General features: G+C 44.5%; 1 protein-coding gene across 1 annotated transcript; it reads left to right on the plus strand.

Annotated features, from left to right (window-relative positions):
* The first annotated feature begins 1,256 nt into the window (after window positions 1-1,256).
* DBX1 (developing brain homeobox 1) lies at window positions 1,257-6,085 on the plus strand. Its single transcript, XM_010987476.3, has 4 exons — window positions 1,257-1,914; window positions 2,553-2,654; window positions 4,557-4,759; window positions 5,173-6,085. Exons 1-4 carry the CDS (start codon window positions 1,548-1,550, stop codon window positions 5,536-5,538), a joined length of 1,038 nt encoding a protein of 345 aa, XP_010985778.2. The 5' UTR covers window positions 1,257-1,547; the 3' UTR covers window positions 5,539-6,085.
* Window positions 6,086-25,533: the final 19,448 nt, after the last annotated feature.

Below are 25,533 nucleotides of genomic sequence, written 5' to 3' on the forward strand. Positions count from 1 at the left end.
GGCGAGGCTGCACACTTCTCTTTGGGGAGGTTCAGCTACACCAAAGAAATGAATGGGACATTTAACACATCTGTTATCTAGCCGGGCAGAGAAACTGGGAATTGAGGCTCAGCACCACTCCAGCCCCAAACCAGAGGAAAGTGAAGTCTTGTCTATAGGAAGATTCTCATTTGAAGCGCCAAATTAAGAATAGTCTTTCCTGATGTGGACCATATTTTGGGGAACCGCCTCTTTTCGCGCTGTTCTCACTTGTTTGCGTATTGCAGGTGGTTAAGCAGCAGCAAACCTTTGGCCAGATAAATGCGTAGGGCTCTCTCGGGATGAATCCCAGTCTTAGCTGTTGTGTCTTTAAAAGTCCAGGCTGTGAATTTCAACTGAAACTGCCGAGGGCTCCTTGAGGTTGGAAGAGGGCCAGCGCAGCACCCAAAGCCTTCAGGTCGCCTTGCCTGAGGCAGCTACCGACAGAGGTAAGCCCCTGCGATAGGAATCCCGCCGCCTTACCCCGTTGCGAAGCTGCCCTCTGCTAATCCCCATAGTGAGCTGTGGATCGTTCCGCAGTGACACCTCTTCTAAAGACCCGTCGCTGAAAATCGTTTTCAAAGTCGCTGGGAGTTGGCAGAAGAGTCATATCACTGTTCAGGTGTCCACCAACTCTCTCAAACTCAATTAGTTTCCCAACATAAAATAACTCAAATCAAGACCTCCCCTCTCCACCCCTACGGTCGCACATCCAATAGCCCCAAAGCATTAATTTCAAGTCTGAGTTGTTAGAAAGGCACTCTCCTACACCACATTTATTTAACCCACCCCTCGCATCTACTTTTTGCCTCAGCTGGAGTAATGTATAGGGCTGAGACTGAAAAGGGAGTATATTTTCATGTTCACTGACTTGAAATTTTCCATTGCCCTTCCCACAAGGGGGGAGGGTTACTTTACTGATTGCCTGGAGATGAATTTCTATGAATATTTATTGATTTATTTTCCAGGCTCAGCAGGGGAGCTGCAAATAAATTTAGTGCGTTCTTTAAATAATTCCTTTTCTATGAGGCAAGATGTCATCTGAAACTTCTAAATAGGCATTTAATTAGCCCCGGTGTTGCTTTGGAACAAAAACTCCCGGCGAGAGCTTTGGGGGCGCACTGTATTGCAAAGAGGCGGTCGATATGCAGAATTGATGCGCGCCAGCCTTTGTTGCCGGCCCATTGTGCGGGCCATGCTTATGAAGACTAATCCAATCATAAATTGCACCCCTGCGCCAATCAGAGCGCCCAGAGCCTCTGGCGAATGAAGCTCGAGTGGAGAACTTTGTTGAACTTCATTGTCAGAGCTGTCACTTTTCAAAGCGCTTTAACGGGCGGGCTACTATAAAACCATCACCTCGACGGGAGGACCAAGGAGGACTCGCAGACGCCCAAGAGGGATCGTTACTTGAAGACCTTTGCTAAGCCCAAGAGAGGGGGCATTGAGGGGGCGGGAGGGGCGGGAAGCCAGCCATTTACCCTCTGGCCACTGGAAGAAGGGTTTTTTCCGCCCGCCCCGCTCCTAACATGATGTTCCCCGGCCTCCTCGCGCCCCCCGCCGGGTACCCCAGCCTCCTGCGCCCCACGCCCACCTTAACGCTGCCCCAATCCCTGCAGTCGGCATTTTCCGGCCACTCGAGCTTCCTGGTGGAGGATCTGATCCGCATCAGCCGACCTCCAGCCTACCTGCCCCGCAGCGTGCCCACCACCAGCATGTCGCCCCCTAGGCAGAGGGCCCCTGCGGCTCTCACAGACACCGGGGCCTCGGACCTGGGCTCCCCGGGCCCGGGCAGTCGGCGGGGCGGCTCACCGCAGACAGCTGCCTCCCCTGCCAGCGAGCCCACGTTTCTGAAGTTTGGAGTGAACGCCATCCTCTCCTCGGCGCCCAGAACTGGTAAGTGAGAGCTAAACGCTGAGAGCCTGTCTAAGTGCGGAGTCCTTCTGGCCTCAGTTTCCTATATGCAGCGGGTACCCACGCACACAAGCGGCACACACACCTGTGCACGATCCCCGAGGCCCCATGTCAAGCAGTGTAAAACTTAGGTCCAGAATTCCCGGAAGAAAAGCCTCACCCTCAGAATGAAATTGAATACCTGCAGTGTGAGAGCGCGCACAGTTCCCTGGCGCAGCGAAATTGAGCGCACTCCCCTGGGCGTCTGCGTTTGCGTCCTCTAGCTTCTGGGAGCCAGTTTTTTAAACCCAAGACAATACATTTACTAGCTTTGCTAGTATTATGGATCTGCAATTCTTTTCTTCCCCTCCCCAGTCCTACCTATCTCATTAGTGCCTAGGATAACATTAGGGACAGGGGCGACACTGAGGACTATTGGTGGGGGGAGGATTTCCACAGATGAAGACAGTGTTAGGAAAAGATTTATTTTATTCTGGCAGTGCATTGAGGAAGATGCCTTTGAAACCAGCCTAAGGGTTAATCATGTCATGTATTCAATACGATGTACAATAATCATGTATGTAATCAAATTCCCTTTCTGTCTCCCGACTTCTTTTCCTCCTTCCCTCACTATCTCCCAGAAACGTCCCCCGCCTTGCTCCAGAGTGTCCCTCCCAAGACCTTCACCTTTCCCTACTTTGAAGGCTCCTTCCAGCCTTTCATCAGATCTTCTTATTTCCCAGGTAGGTCTCATCCCCCTTCCTTTCACGAGGCTGGGCGGTGCACCAGCCCCAGCCCGTCGCTCCCTGCGAAGCCATATTTCTCCGTCCACCCCACGGGGTTACGCTCTGGTTCAGAGGTTGCGAGGCGTACAACATTCACGAATCCGTCGCGCCAATTTGATGCCCTATTTAGCACAAGCAGTGACTGCTTGACACTTTGCACCAATTCCCTGCTCTACAAATTAGCAGGAATTGTCATGGTCCCAATTTGAGGCGGTTCCCTTCCCGGAGAGGAGCTGTTGGCATCCCTTCACGCCGCCGTTTTCCCACAGAGTCAGTGCACTTGGCCACGATTCCCCACAAAGGTTTCAGCACCATGACCAATTGGTCAGCTCCTCCGGGCAGCCACACACAGACCAGCCCCTCGTCCCTCCGAGCCGTGGAGAGACACCTACCAGCCGGGGCTAATTTCTCTTTAAGACTCATTCAGGGCTTCGGGCTTTTCACAAGACCACATAGGGTGCCCTCTTGTGTGGGATGCCTGGGGTTGCCCAGGGGGAGGAGGACTAGATACTCCCATAATCCCAGTCTTCTATTTCCAACCTGATTTCCCAAACTCTTCTCATACCCTCCCCCCACCACTATACCGTTTTAAAGACCGTTGAGCTCATAAAATAAGAGCTCATAATTGGGTCCCAGTCTAAAGGAGAAACACCTCAAACAGGTTCCACGAGGTTTTCATCCTGGAATCCCCGTGGTGGCTCAAACTATGGTTCAAAAACGCTGCAGTTGGTCAAGACTGAGGAGACAGAGGAACTCCTATAAAGGGAAGAGGGACTGGGTGGGGGATGGGATCCACAGCACTCCCAAATATCAGCGAAAGAAACACGCAATTGATTTCTGAAAGGGGGAGAGAGAATTCACCAATGCCCCCCCCAACCACCATTCATGCTGCTGCTGCTAATGGAATTTGCTCCCTTTCTCCCCCATCTCAATGCCATAACAAAAACAACCCGAGCTTTATAAATAGCTTTTCATGTCCATTTAATGAAAATGATTGGGGGAAGAGAAGCCTCTGCCATCAGTATTCTCCCAATGGTCTTGGCCTGCAGTTGTGTTTAGTTTGAAAGTGTAAATCTCTTTTGTCCCAGTAATATATGGCTTTCGCTGCTTGTCCTCAGTCTTTTTCTGTTAGTTCATTACTACACAATTACCATTCACGCTTCATTAGAGTCTCTGTTTCTTTTGGGGTTTTTTTTTTCTCCCTTAAAGCAAAACTCCCCCCCCCCTTTTATCATGCCAATACCCATTGGGAAGCGGTCAATGTGCTAATTAGCTGCCACTTTTCATGTATCGGGCCACATTTTGTGGGGGAGGGGAGGAAAGATTAATATAGAAAAGATGAATACTGATTGGATTTTTCAAATAATAAAAAATCCAAAGCGGATTTTCTCCTCTCTATCAAATCAGTAAAGCACCTCATTTTCATCTAAAGAATGCAAAAGCTATCAACGTGCTAAAAGCGTAGAGGGAAAACCCAGTGGCCTCGGCTGGATATTTTATTTTTACTTTTGTAATTTTTTTTTCTGTTGCTATTTTACTGACGCACGCAGGTTTGTTTCCCTGAGACCGCTGAATGGAAAAAACCAAACAGGCTATTGTGGGGGATGTTTTCTGTTTCCCTGGTTTTACCTAATCCGGGTTTGCACGGTTGAAAGGGAAAGTTATTTGGGCGGAAAGCGCCTTTCACTCTCTCAGGTTTGTAGGTTCGTAGCCTATTCTCCAGAGGGAGAGAAAGGAGAGCTTTAAAAAGATGAAGGGATCAGAGAGAAAAACGCAAGGAGGCCACAGTGGAGGGTCGGACGCCACTGGCCCCAGCGGGATACCTCCCACTCACTCACCTCCCACCCCTGGTCTCCGCAGCGTCCTCCAGCGTCGTGCCCATCCCGGGGACCTTCTCCTGGCCGCTGGCCGCCCGCGGCAAGCCTCGCCGGGGCATGCTGCGTCGAGCCGTGTTCTCTGATGTGCAACGCAAGGCGCTGGAGAAGATGTTCCAGAAACAAAAGTACATCAGCAAGCCCGATCGCAAGAAGCTGGCGGCCAAGTTGGGCTTGAAAGACTCACAGGTGAAGGCACTATCCCCACAGCTCCTCTCTCCCACGCATCGGACAAATGGCAGGGTTCTCTGAAACTGCATAGGTCCCATTGTACAGATGGGGAAGCTCTAGAGAGGGAATAAGTGCACGAGCCAGCTTCGCAGAGACCTCTCAGGAAAGCCCGCTTCTCTCTCGGGCTCAGAGCCCCCTACCCCCACCCCCGACCTGGGCCAGGGGCCCGAGGACGTGGCGAGAGGTGCGAGAAGCTGAGGTGGGGGTGGCGGCAGGGTAAGCGCCCAGTCCTAACCGAACTCACTTTACCGGATGGGGAGCAGGCAAGGAGGGGAAGGACACGGCCTCCTTCCCGCTCTCTTGGGGCGGTTGGGGTAGAGGTGGGGTCTGCGCTAACCTCTGCGGCTCCCCTTTCACCCCTCTCGCCCCAGGTGAAAATCTGGTTCCAGAACCGGCGCATGAAGTGGCGGAATTCCAAGGAACGCGAGCTCTTGTCTAGCGGGGGCTGCCGTGAGCAGACCCTTCCCACCAAACTCAATCCGCACCCAGACCTCAGTGACGTGGGTCAGAAGGGTCCTGGGGACGAAGAGGAGGAGGACGAGGGCCAGGGCAGCCCCCGCCACCGCCTGGTCTATCACGCGTCCCCCGACCCTCCGCACCTGCGGGACCCGCGGCTGCGGCTGCAAGGGCCGCTGCCCTCTTCGCCCGCGCACTCAGGCAGCCCTGACAAACCTTCGGACTTCTCCGACTCCGAGGACGATGAGGAGGGTGCGGAGGAGGAGATCACCGTGTCTTAGAAGCCTTCCCGCGCCCGGTGTTACTGATTGATTATAAGTGCTTTGAAATTGAAGAGGTGGGATTCAGTGCGTGTTCACTTAGTCTCCTCTGCCCAGACGCTGCCGCGCCCTGCTGAGCTTTTACCTCGTCTAGGGCACCTCGGTCCCTTCCATTGCCCCAAGTGACATTCCCTTCCCCCACAAAACACCTCCCAACAGCCACTCCACAGAAGTTTAGGTCTTGGTCCCAGCCTTAACTTTTCCACAGGGGCTCCTATCTTGTTTATTGCAAGCAATTTTAAACACAGTGGGGTGTTTACTCCCACAGCCTGCGTTTAACGGAGACAGGCCCCGCTGGTCTGCAGCAGCAGCAACCCTGGAAGATAGGAAACCCTTTATGAAGTTGGAAGCCGAGTTAGGAGTCACAATATCAAGCATCTAACTTCAGGACCCCTGACTTCCTAGATTCCATCCCCCTCCCTATCTGAGGTAGCAAGGGCCTCCTACCCAACTCCAGACTCTGGTAACCCAGTCTTCCCCATAGCAGTGTCCTTAGAAAGCTCAAGAATTTCAAAAAAAAAAAAAAACAAAACAAAAAAACCCCTATCTGTGCCTTTTGGTCTAAGGTACCACGTAATAATGAGTCTTTTCTAAGTGTCATATTCCAAAAGCTCTCTGGGAAAAAGAAGCAAGTTCTCTAAATGGGAGGAGGAAGAGTCAGTCTCTGTATGTGCATTAAAAAAAAATTTTTTTTTTTTTTTACTATTTCTGCATTCATAGTCTATGCACTAAGCACTCTACCTTGTGCCCCTTTATTATTTCTGGGGAGGTTTCACTGAGCACTGGGCATGATATGAACAGAAAGAAACCTACAAGCCTCTTTGATTTTTTTTTCATGGAACTTTGCTGTCTTTGCACAGCTTTTATGAACTGTACATTATTTTGTACACAGGTATGGATATTTTATACCAAGGTTATTGTGAATGATATAAAGGACTGACTAGATTTCCTTCTCTCTTTTTTGCAATGGTTTTTAAACTTTAAAAAGGTAGCTGTTTAATTGCATAACTTATAAAGAAATACTTATTTTGTATTTTTACTATGTACAGATTTTTATATATATATATGTATGTATGTATCAAATGAACAAATGCTAAATAAAAAGTAGAATGGACACAATGGTCAAGTGATATCCCTAACTCACGGAATGTTAGAGCTATTCTAGTTCAAGGAATGGAGCTATTCTAGTTTAAGAGCTACTGGAATTCACAGAAGGCATATGTCTAAAGCACCCAACTAGTTAGTGGCCAAGCTGGAACTAGAGCCCATCTGACTCTGAGGTCAGTGCCTTTTCTGCTTCCCTGTATCCTAAGAAAGCCACATTTGCTATGGTTACAAGTAAAATAGCTCCAGTAAAGTGATACCGACAAGCTGAGTGTGCATCCTGCTTCCCTAATCTAAGGACTGAAATGATGGATTGAAAGAAATCAATGAAAGTCAATTTTAGTGGTTCAAATTTGCAATGATTTTTCTTTCCTTCCTTGAAGGCATATTTTCTAGTCTCCAGGGAAGCTCAAAGTTGGTTTTGACTTTTGCTTCTGAACTGATATTATTAGGAATGCCATCTACAGGAAGGGCTTGGGAACCCTTGGGAGACAGACTCTGGGGTTCCCCAGTCAAACTAAAGTTCTTTAAGGACTAACTTACAGCAAAAATGATTTATTTGACCAGCAACGAGTAACGAACATCAGGTTAGAATTCTGGCAGGGGCTTTGTGCCCTTTAAGAGATTGGTCTCTGCTGCATCAGCTGCACAGACACACATTTGTTTATTATCCTAACCCACACCCCAACAGTCAGGGGAAAAACGTTGTCAAGCTTACATTTCAGTTGTTTGTATTTTACTTGAAATTTGAATATATTCTATTCTTAACTCTCTTTTCAAATAACACAAAGCCCCCTCCATGATAAGGTTCTGAAATCCTCCCCTGCTGAGCCCATTCCTGACATTGGAAATCACTGTTCTCATTGTTTATACGGTCATGGGAATTTGGGGGAAAACGATCTTTATTATCAATTATCTTAATTCAAGAAATCTCCCACATCTCCCCCTCAATACATATGAAAGCATTAGCATGGTGTCCTGCATGATAGGCATACAGTCTTTCAGATAGGAAACCCGCTCTGCTCTGAGTGATTCAGGTTGTTTTCTCCTTCCCTCTGCTGTTGCCAGGAGGGATATCTAGGGATGGAATCCCGACCAGAAGTGGCCCACTTTTTCTCTCTACCAGCTCAAGCCTGCAGTTATTACTTACAGTCAAGAACTGTTTTCAGGCAAGGGGATGGATCCATGCCTACATCAAAGTACTCTGGTGGCACACCCCTGTGCACTGCAGCATTATTTACAGTAGTCAAGAAGTGTTCACGTTCACACCATTCCCATTATTCACAATAGCTTCCACAACCCAAATGCCTACTGATGGATGAGTGGATAAAGAAAAAGTGGTATACAGACACACACAATGGAATATTACTTAGCCTTAAAAAGGAAAGAAATCCGGTCAGACATTCATTCATGTCACACTCATGTCAACAAGAATAAACTTTGAGGACATTATGCTGAGTGAAATAAGCTAGTAATGAAAAGGCAAATACTATATGATTGCATTTATATGAGGTATCTAACGTAGTGAAACTCATAGAAAGAGAAAGAATATGGTTGCCAAGGGCCAGGTTCAGGGGAAATAGGGAGTTGTTCATTGGGTACAGAATTTCAGTTTTACAAGATGAAAAAGTTCTAGAGATCTGCTGAGCAACAATGTGAATATAGTTAACACTACTGAACTGCAAATTTAAAATGGTTAAGATGGTAAATTTCATGTTTTTTTAACCTCAATTTTAAAAAATAAAATAAATTGGAAAAATAATTTAGATATTAAAAGATTTAAAAATTCAGTAATGGTCAAAATTATGGCAGGCAAGTGAAAAATCTGAGGTAAGCAATATTATCATAAGACAACATAAAATTCAAAGCAAGATGTGTTATATGATGTAAATGAAGGTATTTTTCTACATTAATAGAAGTTAAGAAAACCCAGAAAAGGAAAAAAATACTCTGGAGATTTAAAATAAAAAAGTATACTACTGCTCTACATTCACAAAGATTTACTTCTTGAGAATTTCATACGGCACATTGAGGCTCATTTCAGTGCCTCTTTTTAGCTGAGCATCACAAGGGTGAGGGCCATGTCTGTATGCATACTGTTTCCCTAGTGTCATGCATTGTCCCTAACACGTATTAAGTGTTTGATGTGTGTTGTATAAATAAATAAAAGGAGGGACAGAGTCTGGACCATAGGTCTGAAAGCTCTAAATCTTTCAAATGAGCTGAAGGATTACTTAGGCTGATAATAAAGAAAAAGGAAAAGACTAAATTAACTGGTCAAATGTGTTGTTAAAAACCAAATCAATTACTGTAGTCGAAAAGACTGAAATAGTTATAACTACAAGCTGAAGAATAATAAATACTAAAAGAAAGAATTTTTATCGAGCACCTATTATGTGGCAGGCAGGCATTCTGCAGGGTGCCTTATACATCAGTGCTGCTCAAACTTTAATGAGCATAAGATCACCTGGGAATCTTACAAAAATGCAGATCATGATCCAGAGCTCTGGGTATTCAGCATTGTTAACCCCCTGTTGGTCCACAGAACATTCTTTAATTAGCAAAGATTTACATGGAGTTTTATTCTCACCCTCTAAGGTAGATATTATTATCCCCACATTACAGATGGAAAAACTGAGGCTAGGAGTTTTGGTAATTTCCCAGTGCTTATCTCAGCCAGAATTCAAATTCAGGCTTAAATACACCATCTTGCTTCCTTGACTAAACTGGTAAAAACCCATTTAATCAAACTCCAACCAATAGAGCTTTATGTTTTTTAATATTCTGAAGTTATGAGGGGAAAAAAAATCAATGGCTATTTAAAAATCTTTCTGATCCACCTAAATGTCTCACTGTACCACTCGTCCTCCTTGTGGTCTAAACCAGTGATCCTCAAACTGAGATGTACAAACCTCCTTTCTACTACTAAACATCACTGAGTATCTGGGTGGGGAATAGCTCAGTGGTAGAGTGCGTGCTTAGCATGCACGAGGTCCTGGGTTTACTCCCCAGTATCTGCATTAAAAAAAAAAAAAAAGACAAAAATTTTTAAAAAATCATAAAAATCATTGAGTATCTAAAAGACTTTTTGTTTCTGTGGGTTTTATCTATTGATAATTTTAGTATAAGAAATCAAGACTAAGAAAACATTTATATACTTATTACTTCCTTTTAAAACAATCCTATTAACTATCCATATAAATGCTGCATTTTATGAAAGAGAAGTACATGCTACGAAACAAAAAAGTCAGAAAGAAGAGTGGCACCGCTTTACATTTCTGCAAACCTCTTTAATGACTGGCTTAATGGGAGACAGCTGGAGCCTCCTTATCTGTAGCTACAGTCTGTTGTAATAGGAAAAAAACCTGGCCTCATGCAGATATGCAGTGAGGGGAAGAGGACTGTTTGCAGAGCCTTAGATGATTGTGGCTTTTCTTTGATACAATAGCAAAACTTGACAAGCGGTAGTTTTTTAAAGGTTTGTAGCGATTTGGAATCTAAATTCCTATGGATGAGCTTTTCAACTCTATTACATTAAAGCCCATTGCTCTGTCTTGCATTTTGAATGGATGTTTTACTCATGTATGATTTTGTAACATGATGCTTTGGTTACTTGGAAAACAGTAGTTCACCGAGTAATGCAGATATTCTAAATGTTGACACTTTTCATATATTGTCAAACATTATATTTGTTAATATCATCACCCATCTCATCATAAGAGTCTTGAGAAGCTCTTAAGCTCACGGTGGCAGATAAACAAGTTTTCCAAAATTTAAATTTTTATTTGAAAGCTTAAATTTTATGATGGGGACAAATGTGATCAGTTTTTCTTCAAGTGAAAGGCTCACTTCATTCATTTTTTGAGAAAGTGTTTGCAGGATACTACCTGAAACCACAGTTTGTCTATCAGTCATTCTTTCAAGTAAAGATGGGATTTCATAAAAAATGTGGCTAGTTCAATTACGTACATGCTTTTCCTTGAAATACCCATCACATTTCAGGCTGCAGCAGAAGGGCTTTATGCACACTTCTCATCTCATCATACATAGTATGAGAAGGATTACAAATTAAATACTTAAATGTTTAAACTTGATAACAATAATTTTCCCTGCCTCATCAAGTACATTCTTAAGTGATATTGACTGGCTGTGGGGAGGAGGCAGCAGAGAGGCATACATTGCTGGTAGGAATGTAGTTTGGTGCAGTCGAACATTTATTAAAAAATCCAAATGTGTTTGCATAAATGTGTTGCAAGGGATAAAACAAGATCACAGTCTTTATAGTTTAAATGGCAAAAGTACTATTAGAGGAAGGTGCTTATTAAAAGCAAAAGTGAGGTTTCAATTCATTCTTTGCTAATCCAAGCAACAAAAGTGTGCACCCCACCCCCTGCCCAAGCTCGATGGGGTTGATGGTTCTATTATTTAACCCACTCATCCCTACTCTCCCGTCCAAGCCCCCACCATCAGGGTAATGCCTCCTGGAATTCTTTTTGGCACAAACATCTTGTTTTAGGACCGTGTTTAGACTGTGATTAAAAGAGGATTATTTACACCACGTAGGCATCCAGTGTGAAAGGACAGGCCACCCTCTGCACTTTACTAAACTTTTCTGTAAATATCACACCCCAGCAATCACCAACAAACTAAGCAAAGCAGATCAAGGGGTGAGAAAGCTGAGTTTGTATTGTTCTTAGCAAAAAGTTTCATTTCAACTCCAGCTGCCACTAAACTCCTCATTCTTAAATCAAAAGGACTCGTTCACTGGGATTGATGATGTAAGTAGTGCTAAAGTTTGTATTCCAAGAAAACCCTCCTGTTAACGCTGTATAGTAAGAGGAAATGACCAGGAATGAATGGTTATTAATTGTTAACAAGGCTTTGGACAGACTGGTTTACAGAGGCCTATGTCACACACAGGATATTTGAGAAAGTAGTTTCTCATTCCAAGTTCTCACCTAAGTTTTCCTTGCCTCAACAGCGAATTAACTCCTCACATTTGTTCAGAGTTTAAAACTTTTACCTTACCTCATCCCATTTGAGTTTCACATCGACCCCATGAGATCATCAGGAGCAGGTTTCATTTTCCCCGTGTTTCACATAGGCTTAGAAAAGTTGATGGATTTTCCCAATGTGGCACAGCCTGTAAGCAGTGAAGATGGTACTTGAACCAAAGTTTCTTAACTCTACAGCAGGGCTCTTCCATTTAACAGGAATTTACTGAGTGCCTTCTGTGTGGCTGGATCTCTGGTTTTTCCTGAGGATGGAGTGACACCTGAAACAAACACGGTCCTTGGTCCCAGGAGCTTACCATCCAGCAGGAGAGGAAGAGGCTGACCAAGTCAGTGAATAGATGCATATATAATTACAAATTGTCATAGGGCTATAAAGGAGGTAAATAGAATGCAGGGCTAGCCAGGGAGAGCCACTTTAAGGAGGTGACATTTTAGCAGAAGTCAGGTACCAGTAGGGCACTTATTGTGAAAAGGATAATTCAGATGATTTATGACCAAGTCTGCAAAGGGCATGGTGATGGAGAAAGGAACTAAGAGATACAACGTGGTTAAAGAGAATAACAGCCTGCAACAGATGACTGGAGAAAGAGGCTGTGGTATATTTATACAATGGAATACTATTCAGTTATAAAAACGACAACATAACGCCATTTGCAGCAACATGGATGTCCCTGGAGAATGTCATTCTAACTGAAGTAAGCTGGAAAGAGAAAGAAAAATACCATATGATGTCACTCATATGTGTAATCTAAAAATAAAAGAAGACAAATGAACTTAAATATAAAACAGAAACAGACTCACAGACATAGAATACAAACTTGTGGTTGCCACGGGCGAGGGGGGTGGGAAAGGACAGACTGGAAGTTCGAGATTTGTAGATACTGACAGGTCTATGTAGAATAGATAAACAAGTTTATACCGTACAGCACAGGGAAATATATTCAAGATCTTGTAGTAGATCATGGTGAAAAAGAATATGAAAATGAATCTATGTATATTCATGTATGACTGAAAAATTGTGCTGTACACCAGAAATGACACAATATTATAAACTGACTATAATTCTACAAAAAAAGTTAAAACAAACAAACAAAAAGAGAACAATAGCCTGGACCAGATGGAGTTGGAGGAGGGGCAGTGAGTCCCTCCCAGCTTTGTAGGGCTGTTAAAGGGCTTACATTTCATTCTATGTGGGACAGGAAAGCACAGAGAGTTTTCAGCACAGATTGACATGATTTGGATTTTTTTTTTTAAATCATCCTGAGCATGAGGTGAAGAATGGATTGAAGAATGAATGGGTTCTACCCTAGGCAGGAGTGGAAACAGGATGATCAGTTGACCACAGTTAAAAATCAGGGCGACCTGGACCAGGGAAGTGGCAGGGAGGGTGAAGAGGGGGTGAGGGCTGAAAGAAGGATGCACAGGTCGTAGGAATGGATTCACTGTGGGAAGTGAGGAGGACGGAGGAATGCACTGTGCTGTTCAGGAAAAAAGCCAGCCTCAGAACTATACATGAATTCATTTACAGAAAAGAAAAGATAAATTTGTTAAGAAAGATCATAAAGGACTTACAGCTTGAGTTAGGTTGATTTTGGGTGTAAGAGGAAACCCCAGATGACAACAGTTCACAACAACACGCCCGTTTCTCTCCCGTATGCGGGTGCGGGGGTGGAACAGTGTCTCGGGTCTTTTCGGCCTTCCTGTCTCCCTTAATACGCAGCTCTGTGACACTGTGACTTATCATAAGAAATATGTATTTGGTCTTTGTCCCCCTTTCTGGCGCAGAGCTCCTAAAACCCTGGGAATTTCCTAAGTGATAAGAGAGATAAAGGTATCTTGATATCCATGGCAAACACCTTCCAAACACATCCGAGTTTATGTTAATGAGGTGACTTTGGGAAAGCACCAAGGCTGGGGGCTGGTGGCCAGGGGAACCAACCCTGTGATTAGAGGGTTGGAACTTTTAGTCCCCCCCCACCGCCTGTGGGGAGGGGAGAGGGACAATCATACCTCTGTAATGAAGCCTTCATAAAAGCCCAAGAGTTCGCGATTTGGAAAGCTTCCCAGTTGGTGAACACATGCAGGTACTGGGACGTGGCTAGGAAAGAGTGCAGGAGATCCTCTCCCCTTCCTACAAACTTGAAAGCTGACTGGCTGGTCTAGAACCTCTTCCATCTGGCTGATCCTGAGTTCTGTTCTTTTATAATAAATCGGTAATCTAGTAAGTCAGCTTGTTTCCTGAGTCTTGTGAACTGCTCTAGCAAGGTAATCGAAATCAGGGGGGGCTTGGTGGGAACCTCCAGTCTACAGCCATTTGGTCAGAAGCACAAGCGACAACCTGCACTTGGAATTGGCATCTGAAGTCTTGGGTGGGGGTTGAGGCTTGACCTGGGGCAGCTGACACTCTCTCCAGGTGAGTAGTGTCAGCACTGAGTTGAACTGAAGACTCCCAGCTGGGGTCATAGAATTGCTTGGTGTGGGAAAGAAAAAACTCCCACATGTTGGAGGGTCCCAGGTGGCGGCTGTGGTTCTGGCAACCAAACAGCAGGAAGGAGCAAAGAGAAGGAGCAGGGCATGTCTTTTCCTGTGAGGGGACGTCCCTGCATCGCACACACCAACTCCACCTCATCGAGAGCCAGAACTCAGTCGCAGAGCTGCACAGAGCTGCACGGGAGGGAGATGTCATCGCTGAGCAAGGGCTTGCTGCCCCACATGCATGGAAGCCCAGAGTATGGCACCGGCTTTTGAGAAAATAAAGAACTTAATTGCGAGGTTGACTGGCAAGGAGACTGGAGACAGGGCTCAAATCTGTCTCGTCTACCCGGAGTTCTGGGGTGAAATTTAAGTGGTTAGGAGAATTTCAAACTTGGAAGCTAATTGGCTAGTCTGGAATCAGTCCATATATAGTAATCAAGCTACTGGGGCTGCCTGAAGCCAGATTTTCTTTATTGAAGGACTTCTTGCTTGGTAAAAGGGTCCGGTGGCAACATTTCCGTTCTTTGAGTTCCATGGACTGAAGATTCCTGGTTCCAGGGTTATCCTGGAGACACAGGTTCCCCTCTTACACACGTGCAGTGTTGTCTCTGTAAAATAACTCCAGGTTAGATTCATCCACAGCCTGTTTTAAGGAAGCAAAACCAGGTTAAGCTGGTCAATGCCACATGTGCTGTTTCAATGTAAGCTAACTTGGGTGATTCCATTACAGAAGATGAAGGGGAAAATGGATCAATCTCTGCCCCACACAGTCCACGATGCCTCTGTGGGGAAGCAGGTGGCGGGCGATACAAAAGCATAGTTTACGTTCCTCTATGGTTATGCCTTTTTCATTTCTATCCTTTGGAAACATACTTGTGTATTATTTGCATACTTTTTTTTTAAGCCAAAGAAGGGCTGGAGAAGGATGAGGAGGAGCTTGTGTTGGGACCCGGTGGAGTGGAGGCCACCTGCGAGGATGCAGGCCTAGGGGTGGGAGGAAAACCAGGAGACTGGTTATCGTAGAGGCAAAGAGGAGAAATGTTTCAAGAAGCAGGGGGATGCCAATTCTCCCAAAATTTCTAAAAAGAAAGGAAAGATTAGTATAGAAACTACTTGACTGGATAGAAATCACTGGGGACCCTGAGAAGACTGGTTTTATTTAAGAGGTGGGGGGAGGGGGGTGTGAGCAAATTGAAAGTGAATTGAAGACTAAATACCCCAGAAAGAGAGCCAATCCAGGAAACCTTGAGGTTTGACAGAGGAGGCATTTCATGCAATGGAGAGACAGGCTGCACTTCGATAAAGAATGTTGGGACACCCGTCTCTCCAAAATTATATATACTTTTGATCCTGAGCTCACATTGTATGCAAAAATTCACGTGAATTGGAAACCCAAAACCTAAATGTGAAATATGAATTTTTCAGATACTTAGGAAAATGCATCTTGTTGTAGATACACAGAGATTTAAGGACGTTTAAGGACACGGACAGGATAATACCCAATTCTTGCCTCCAAAGAGGGAGGGAGGGAGTCGAGCCGGGTGGGGGGAGGGTGGGAGACACAGTTTTACATCTGAAGGACACATGACAGTGTTAACATCTGTAAATCCTAGGTGATCACAACAGACTTCTTTATACTGTGCTTTGAACTTTAAACATTTCTCAATGTCAAAAAAATTAATAGGAGCAAATAGGAAGTGGAGCAAACGTCTAGGCGTGTCTTAGTCTGTCAGGCTGTTACACAAAAACGACACAGACTGGGCGGCTTGTAAACAACCGAAATTTACTTCTCACAGCTCTGGAGGCTGGGAGGTCCAAGGTCAAGGCACCAGCAGAGTCAGGGCCCGATGGGGGGCCACGTCCTGGGATACAGTCACCGTGTCAAATGGAGGAGACGTCTTCCTCACCTGGGGGAGGGAGTAGGGAGGCTCTGCTCTCAGGGCACTAACCCCACTCATGAGGACTCCCCCTCATGACCTCACCACCACCCAAAGACGCCAACTCCAAATACCATCACACTGGGGATTAGGTCTCCCCAGTGAATGAATTCAGATGAATTTGGCAGCTGCAATTAAGGTGGGGGGACACTTTCAGTCTGTAGCTGCCAGTTTTTTTTTTTTTAATGAAACGGCATAACATAGCATCAGACGGAATAGAAAATCTCAGTGTACGTTCCACGAGTAATGTTTTGTGAAGCGTTTATTTCAGTTTCGCACAAACACAATACGTGTGTTTGGCGACTGCGTGCAAGTGCATTGTGTGAGTGTGGGTGCTTGTGCGAGTGTGTGCTTGCACACTACCAGTGTGAGTGCCATGGGTTGCTTCATAAAATGTGTTTCTCACTATGGGTCACGGTCAAAAAAGTCTGAAAGCCACTGGAGATGAGGATAGACACGTTTTTCAATCAGGTTGGCTGTAGAAAAAAGCAGCGCAATGGACAGGAGTTGAAAAGGTATGTGTTGTAGAGGGAGGTTCTTGGCTCGTTTTTTAAGTCTGCAGATTCTGAAGCACGTTTGTGGGCTGATGAAAGATAAATCAAGAGAGAAGCAGGGTTTGATGATTAGGACCAGAGTAGGGGTGGGGGTGAAGGTGAGACGGGATGTGTGAGAGTGAGGGGTGTCAGGCAGACATCTGGCAGGCTCTGATGGGCAGTCATTATATACACAGGTGTGTGTGTGATGGGGGGTTGGTTGGTGTTTAGATGACACAGAGGCAGACATGGGACACATCCCCACACCCTGCACCCCGTGCCATGGCTAACAGTCTGTGTGATGTGATAAGGCAGCCACAGAGCAGGCAAACAGGCAGGCTGGACAGGGCTCTCACAACAGGTGCTTTTGGAGTTCAGGAAAAAGACAAGGCGTGGGAGTGATCCAGGCGGCGAAGCCATCCCTAGGGGGATGAGCCTTGGGGGCAGGCTCCGGGAGAGATGCGGAGCAGGGGCCAGGAGTAAGGAGGTATTGGGAAAATGGGACTTCCTGCAGAAGAAGAGTTGGGGGGATGGGGGAGTGGGTTATGATAAAGGGGAGTAGAGGAGAGATGGGAACACTGTTTTGGGATTCCAGTCTGGAGGTGGAGACTGGGATGCAAAGCTGGACCTCTCTCATTCAAGGCCAAGATACAGGGAGACTGAGTAATAACATTTACACATCTTGTAATGCTTACTGGGTATCATTCTACAAATAACACATTTATTTCCTAAGTTATTCCTCATAACAACATTACAAAGTAGGTTCTGTTTGATAAACTTATTTTACATTGACTGATAGTGAATCCGAGGCACAAAGTGTTAAGAAATTTGCTGGAAGTCATGCAACTAGCAAGCGACAGAGAAAAGCTTCACACCTAAACAGCCTTGGTCCAGAGGTCATGCCCTTAACCATTACTAGTTTACCCATACCTGCTAGTTAGCTGCTTTATGGTGGATGGCACATGGGAGGTATTCAAGAAAGGATTAGAGCACAGAGGGAAGGAAGGGCATGATTTGGAAAATAATAAAAGAACCCCCCAATCTCTGTCCTGCTGCTATGCCTCAGATTTCTGCTCTTTGGTCTAATACCCATGAATCACTGGATGAGATGAGCACCTACTGTGCACAAAGCATGCTACTGAAGTCAGGTAAGGCATTGCCCATAAACCCTCGAGTCAGCAGGCTTGTGTTACCTGCTTGAAAAGAGTAACAAGAGGAAGTTGGATCCAAACTTCTCTGATCTTGGATAAATTTTAAATTAAAATGTACTGTCAAAGAGGCAGTATGTTACATGAGAAAAGAAGACATGTAGATCATGGTTCACATCTTAGTTCTGCCACTTATTACTGTGTGTCCTTTGGCTAAAATTTTTCAGACCTCAGTATTTCCATAGTTAATTTGGCAGAATATTGGGAGGCGCCCAAGAGAAAGAGAGAGGAAAGAATATCAAAGTGCTTGATCGGCCCAAAATGACCACACTTTGATCCATCGGTTCGCTTTGACTAAGAACACACATTTATGTTGAAATAGGAAGAGAAACTAACAGAGACCAACAAGTCCCCAGGGAACTCACACAGAACGTGAGCTTTCCCGCACGACTGGAGGTTCGAGGCTTACCTTGTTATTTTTCTGTCCCGTATCTGGAATCAGCCACTTTTCCAAGAATCTCAGGTTTTCTTTTTTCTTTTTTTAAATGGGGCTGGTATTTAGATAGATAGCAAGATCTGGCTGCTAAAAAAAGTATTTTATATTAAAAAAAGATCTGGTTGCTAAGTGTGTTGGTTTGTAGTGTAATATCCTTCTACCCCCATTCAGGAGAGAGAGACAGAGAGGTCACACTGATGATCTATGGCAGCACAGGGTTCATCTTCTCTTCCCCTTTTCCATATTTGTATCTCCCTCCTCTCACAGTATGTAAGAATTATTGATACTCCACACAGTATATTTGCTTTAAGCTACATACATTACTCACCAGATAGTATTGGCACAGACCTATGGTCAATTAATCTTCGACAAAGGAGGCAAGAAAATACAATGGAGTAACGACAGTATCTTTAGCAAGTTGTGTTGGAAAAACTGGACGGCAACATGTAAATCAGTGAAGCTAGAACTCTCCCTCACACCATACACAAAAACAAACTCAAAATGGCTTAAAGACTTAAATGTAAGACAAGACGTGATTAACCTCTTAAAAGAAAACATAGGCAAAACATTATCTGACATGAATCTTAGCAATGTTCTCCTAGGGCAGTCTATCAAGGCAATAGAAATAAAAGCAAAAATAAACAAATGGCACTTAATTAAACTGACAAGCTTTTGCACAGCAAAGGAAACCATAAGCAAAACAAAATGACAACTTACAGAATGGGAGGAAATGTTTGCAAATGACGTGACTGACAAAGGTTTAATTTCTAGTATATATAAACAGCACGTAAAACTTAATAACAAAAAAGCAAACAACCCCTGCACCCCAATGTTCATAGCAGCACTATTTACAATAGCCAAAACATGGAAACAGCCTAAATGTCCATCAACAGATGACTGGATAAAGAAGATGTGGTATATTTATACAATGGAATACTACTCAGCCATAAAAACCGACAACATAATGCCATTTGCAGCAACATGGATGCTCCTGGAGAATGTCATTCTAAGTGAAGTAAGCCAGAAAGAGAAAGAAAAATACCATATGAGATCGCTCATATGTGGAATCTAAAAAACAAAAACAAAAACAAACAAACAAAAACAAAGCATAAATACAGGACAGAAATAGACTCATAGACAGGGAATACAGACTTGTGGTTGCCGGGGGGTGGAGGGTGGGAAGGGATAGACTGGGATTTCAAAATTGTAGACTAGATAAACAAGATTATACTGTATAGCACAGGGAAATATACACAAAATGTTATGATAACTCACTGAGAAAAAAATGTGACAATGAGTGTGTATATGTCCATGAATGACTGAAAAATTGTGCTGAACACTGGAATTTGACACAACATTGTAAAATGATTATAAATCAATAAAAAATGTTAAAAAAAAAAGCAAACAACCCAATAGGCACATGAAAAAATGCTCAATAGCGCTAATTATCAGAGAAATGCAAATCAAAACTACAATGAGGTATCACCTCACACCACTCAGAATGGCCATCATTCAAAAGTCCACAAATGACAAATGCTGGAGAGGGTGTGAAGAAAAGGGAACCCTCCTACACTGCTGGTGGGAATGTAGTTTGTTGCAGCCATTATGGAAAACAGTATGGAGATTCCTCTAAAAACTAAAATTAGACCTACCATATGTTCCAGCAATCCCACTCCTGGGCATATATCCTGAGAGAACTCTCATTCAAAAAGATACATGTACCCCAATGTTCATAGCACCACTATATACAATAGCCAAGACATGGAAGCAACCTAAATGTCCTTCGAAGGATGACTGGATAAAGAAGTTGTGGTATACTTACACAATGGAATACTACTCAGCCATAAAAGAGAATAAAATAATGCCATTTGCAGCAACAGGGATGGACCCGGAGATCGTCACTCCAGGTGAAGTAAGCCAGAAAGAGAAAGAAAAACACCATATCATACCACTCATATGTCGAATCTAAAAAAAGAAAAAGAAAAAAAAAAAGGACACTAATGAACTCATCTACAAAACAGAAATAGACTCACAGACATAGTAAACAATCTCATGGTTATCGGGGAAAGACAGTGGGAAGGGATAAGTTTGGGGATTTGAGATTTGCAAATGATAACCACTATATATAAAAATAGATTAAAAAATTTCTTCTGTATAGCACTGGGAACTATATCCAATATCTTATAATAAACTTTGATAAAAAAGAATATGAAAGCAAATATATGTGTATATATATGTGTGGCTGGGACATTACGCTGTACACCAGAAACTGACATATTGTAACTGACTATACTTCAATTTAAAAAAATGGTATTGGAGGTTACTACATCCATATCATGACCATCAGAACCCCTACAAGTAAATACAAGATTATATTCCACTAAATTATACAAAGTTCTGTCACCATTAGCTCAGGATGTGGTCTGGGACAGTTTCCTTCCCCTCTCTGAGCCTCCGTTTCCTCCTCTAAGTGCAATGATGCCTTCTGGCCTAACCAGCAAGGCGGAGGTGCACTGCCGATGAGATTATGGACGCAAGTGTCTTGGCAGCTGCAAGTGGAGCTTGCCGTGTGGCAGGAGAAACTCCAAGGTTTGAAATCTGACCAGCCCTGGGTTCACATTCTTACTCGGTCCCTGATGAGTGATACCTTGCACAAGTCCCTTAACCAGTCATTCAACAGAGTGGGGATGATCATACCAACCTCACCTGATCGTTAAGCAGATTACTTGAGCCCATGAAGGCAAATTACTTGATTTAACAAGATGCCAGACACATTAATTCCTTTTGCTATTCTCTTTATAATGAATGCAGCTTTATGCTCCAAGCATGGGGTAGAAGGGAAAATACTACACTCACTCATATGCACACCCCCCAGCTTTTTTTAATGAGAGAGAAAAAGGAAGATATTTTGCCAAGAAAGTCATCTCCAATCCAATGCAGAATTGGCATTGCTTGGGCTTTGCTGCCCCCTCGTGGTCACCGTGAGTAGAATCGGCTGACCATAATTGCCGCTAGTCCAATTTGTTCATTAAACAGACTGGGAAACTGTAGCCTTGAGAATAGGTGGGACTTCTCTGAAGGAGACTGCCAGGATGGGAGCCAGTAACCCGAGTCTCTAGACCCCAATACTCTTCCCATCATGCCCTGTTTTCAGTGATCCTGCCAGGCAAGAGAAGCTCCAAGGCCACCTGGACTCACCTGTCAACCAGGGAGGGGATTCCTCTGCTGCTGCTGTTTAGGTGGTCTTCCAGCCTGTGCGCAGACTCCCACGGTGATGTGGTGCTCACTGTCTTATAAAGCAGCCTATTCCCTGTTCATGACCTGCAGGATATTTCCCTTTGTCTGCATCCTCCAACCCATTCCACCGTCGAGGCTGAGCAGCTCCATCCTCTGCCACAGCACAGAGATCACATGGCCTGGGCAGTCAGAGCTGGGAGGACGATGGAGTAAGTACTTCACAGCATCTGGCACCCTATGGATGCATCGCCTCCCCGAATCCTGCAAGACAGGCGCGGTTAGCCTCATTTTACTTAAGAGGGGGCTGACGCATAGGGAATGGGCATAAATCTGTCCAAGCTCACACACCAGTTAGTGTGGAGGTGGATGCAAAAGGTGGCCTTGATTTATGGCTTCGGGAACCTCAGTGTGTTCACGCTCAGGAGCATTCGCGGCTGTGCTGCGGCATTCACTGGGTGTGGTAGCCAGGTGGGCAGCCTGGGGTAGCGTTTATTTTTTAAAAACTTTGCTGTGAAGTATAACACTCACAGAAAAACGTGCCCAAAGATACACAGCTCTATGATCTATTGCAAAGCAGCTGCTTGTGAAATCACCACCCAAGTCACGAAACAGGACACTGTCAGCAGCCCAGAGCCTCTCAGCCTCCCTGACCACTGCCCCTGCCCTCTCCACTTTTCTTTCTAGGTTTATGACCTACACATGTGCCCATGCCTAACAGTAGTGTGAACTTTCTATAAACAAAATCACACATTCGGCATCCTCTTGTGTCCAGCTGCTTTCACTCAACAGTCACTCAATATCCACCCACCGGTACTTTCACTGCTGGAGAAGCTGACATCACAATTTTACTTGTCATTCTACTGCCGATGGATGTGTAGATTGCTTCCAGGTTTTGCTATAATGAACATGGTAACTGCTATGAACATCTGTGTTCTTGTTTCTTGGTGGCATATATGTGCATGGCATGTGCATTTCTGTTTGGTATATAATTCTATTTGTTTCCCAGAACTGCTATAACTCAGTATCACAAACTGGGTGGCTTAAAACAACAGAAAGTTATTTTCTCACAGTTCTGGAGGCTAGAAGTCAGGAACTAAGATGTCAGCCAGGCTGTGCTCCTTCTGAGACTCTGGGTAGACTCCTTTCTTGTCTTTCCCCAGCTTCTGGTGGGAGCAAGGAGCATCAGTCCTTGGTGTTCCCTGGTTTGCAGCTGCACAGCTCCTGTCTCTGCCTCCATCTTCGCACAGCACTCTTCCCTCACACCTTTACCTTGTCTCCTTGTAAGGACACCAGCCACATAGCATTAAGGGTCACCCCACTCCAGTAGAACCCCATCTTAATGAATTACATCTGCAAATGCCCTATTTCTTAATAACGTCACATTAGGAAGTACTCAGGGGTTAGGACTTCAACATATGTTTTTAGAGAACATAATTCAATTCATAATAACAAGAATGCAAATGCTGAGTTGTCTTATCAGATCCTGAGAAAAGACTTGAGTATAGCTAGTCTATGCTGTGGTGTCAGCAAGCACTTTTGAGGCAAGTGAGGCTCCTGGACTACAAAATGTAAGGCCGACTCTCGCACCCGAGGTGCCTCAACGCACCAGCTCCGCATGAGGGAATAGACGAAGTGACAAGGAAGGGAGAAAGCCCATAAAGCGCTCCTTGATCACCACTCTGGGCAACTGGGGTCAGTCCCACTGGGGAGCCTCTGAAGAGCTCTACAGAACGTGCCTCCCACTTGTCCCGCAGAAGGATGGGAAAGCTGGGCGTTTGTCTATGGACTACTGTATCTTGTAGGTTCTAGGTTGTCCTCAAGGGCGGCTCTGCACGTAGGCTGAGCATGCTTCTTGGCACCAGAGAGAGGTCTCAGATGGAGAGGCAAAGAGAGGCTGGTCCTTGCGGTGAGATGCTGGCGGCCAGCTGCCCACTGCAGGTTCGGGCTGGGGACTGAGGCATCGTCAGTGTCTGCTACAGGTCACGCCTTACAGTGCTCAGACCACTCATTCAGCATGCCCAGCCCACTCTGCAATTGATGCTCCCGGGTGGTGGCTGGTCACAATCTTTACAGAAGGACTCAGAATGGGAGGGTTAGTGGAACAAGTGAGTCACCACTGCTCTGGCTGTTCCTCGGGTCATAGCTGACGTTTCCCACCACTGTTCCCGGTCCTCCCTTCTGTGTTACCCTCACCCTTGGCCTGCACTTCTCTAGGTCCGGGTGCCAGACCTTCATTCCTAGTGAATCCAAGCAAGTACTTACCTTGTCCTTGTTGGGCTGTGGTGGCTGCAAATGCCCATTCACAGTCGTCACCACGCACGGAAATACCAAGAGGTAACCCTGAGAGCGCTCCAAGTTCCAGACAGATGTCTCCCAGCTTCCGTTCCATAGCCCCAGCTCCACATCCTTATCAGGGTCAGTTACGCCACCAGCACAGTAAGTTCTGTCACTACCAATGTGCGCAGCTCCAAGTGATCGGGTAGCAGATGTAGTTTTATTATTATTTAAAAAAACTGTATTGAAGTATCATTGATTTACAATATTGTGTTAGTTTCCTGTGTACAGCAAAGTGATTCAGATATATATATGATATATATATTCTTTTCATTATAGGTTATTACAAGATATTGAATATAGTTCTCTGTGCTATACATAAGTCCTTGTTGTTTATCTATTTTATATATAGTAGTGTGTATCTGTCAATCCCATGCTCTTAATTTATTCCTCTCCCCTTTGGTAACTGTAAGCTTGTTTTCTATGTCTGAGAGTCTGCGCTTTGAAATAAGTTAATTTGTACTATTTTTTTTAGGTTCCACATGTATGTAATATCATATAATATTTGTCTTCTTCTGACTTATTTCACTTAGTATGATAATCTCTACTCTAGGTCCATTCATGTTGCTGTAAATGGCAGTATTTCTTTTTATGGCCGAGTAGTATTCCATTATATATATATGCACCACATCTTTATCCATTTATCTGTCAATGGGCATGTAGGTTGTTTCCATGTCTTGGCTATTGTAAATAGTGCTGCTGTGAACATTGGGGTGTATGTATCTTTTTGAATTAGTTTTTGTCTCTTCCAGATATATGCCCAGGATTGCTGGATCATGTGGAAACTCTATTTTTAGTTTTTTAAGGTGCTTCCAGACTGTTTTCCATAGTGGCTACACCAATTTACATTCCCACCAACAGTGTAGCAGGGTTCCCTTTTCCCCACACCCTCTCCAGAATTTATTACTTGTAGACTTTTTTGGTGATGGCCATTTTGACTGGAGTGAGGTGATAACCTCACTGTAGCTTGGATTTGCATTTCTCTATTAGTGATGTTGAGCATCTTTTCACGTGCTTGTTAGTCATCTGTATGTCTTTGGAGAAACGTCTGATTAGGTCTTCTGCCCATGTTTTAACTGGGTTGTCTGCTTTAAATTCAGGGGTAGAAGAGTAGAAATACCCTCCCCCTCCCCTCCCCCAGCCTGCTCCACACACAAACTCTAATTTTGCAGAGCCTCAAAGATCTTGGAACGGAAAGCAAAAATTTCCCCAGGTGGGCTGCTGAAGGGGGCCACCCCCTCTTCCACCCCTCAGCTCCCAAACCCATGTATTCTAGTTATTGGGCCCCCAGCAACCAGTAACAGCTGAGGGTTGGAAATGTATACAGTTTCCTAGAGAACAGTGCTCCAACACAGCATGTCTTTCCCAAGCTGGTGCCTTAACTGAGCCTTTAAAAGGCTAGTCCAACCTCCAGCTTTATAGCAGGAACCAGCAGATCCAACAGTCACCTGTCCTTGGTCAAGTTCCCTTCTCCATAAACAGGTTGTTTGGTCTGAGACAGTGTTACTCATGATTCCATATAGTAAAACAAGGGTGTGTTGGGTTTATCTGGGGAATGTCTGTTCTATTTTCTTGAACTATTTGTGAGTTCTTGCACCAGTTCCACACTGTCTTAATGACCTTTGTAATAAGGTGTTTTTTGTTTTCTGTTTTTAGCTTTTTTTAAAAATGGAGGTA

The sequence above is a fragment of the Camelus dromedarius genome, chromosome 12, assembly GCF_036321535.1.
Source record: "Camelus dromedarius isolate mCamDro1 chromosome 12, mCamDro1.pat, whole genome shotgun sequence".
NCBI lineage: Eukaryota > Metazoa > Chordata > Mammalia > Artiodactyla > Camelidae > Camelus > Camelus dromedarius.

Excerpts from the sequence above, each read along its gene's own strand:
- DBX1 (XM_010987476.3), top strand. The coding sequence starts at position 1,548 with ATGATGTTCCCCGGCCTCCTCGCGCCCCCCGCCGGGTACCCCAGCCTC. Across the intron at positions 2,655-4,556 it reads CAGATCTTCTTATTTCCCAG|CGTCCTCCAGCGTCGTGCCC; the intron begins GTAGGTCTCATC and ends TGGTCTCCGCAG. Across the intron at positions 4,760-5,172 it reads TGGGCTTGAAAGACTCACAG|GTGAAAATCTGGTTCCAGAA; the intron begins GTGAAGGCACTA and ends CTCTCGCCCCAG.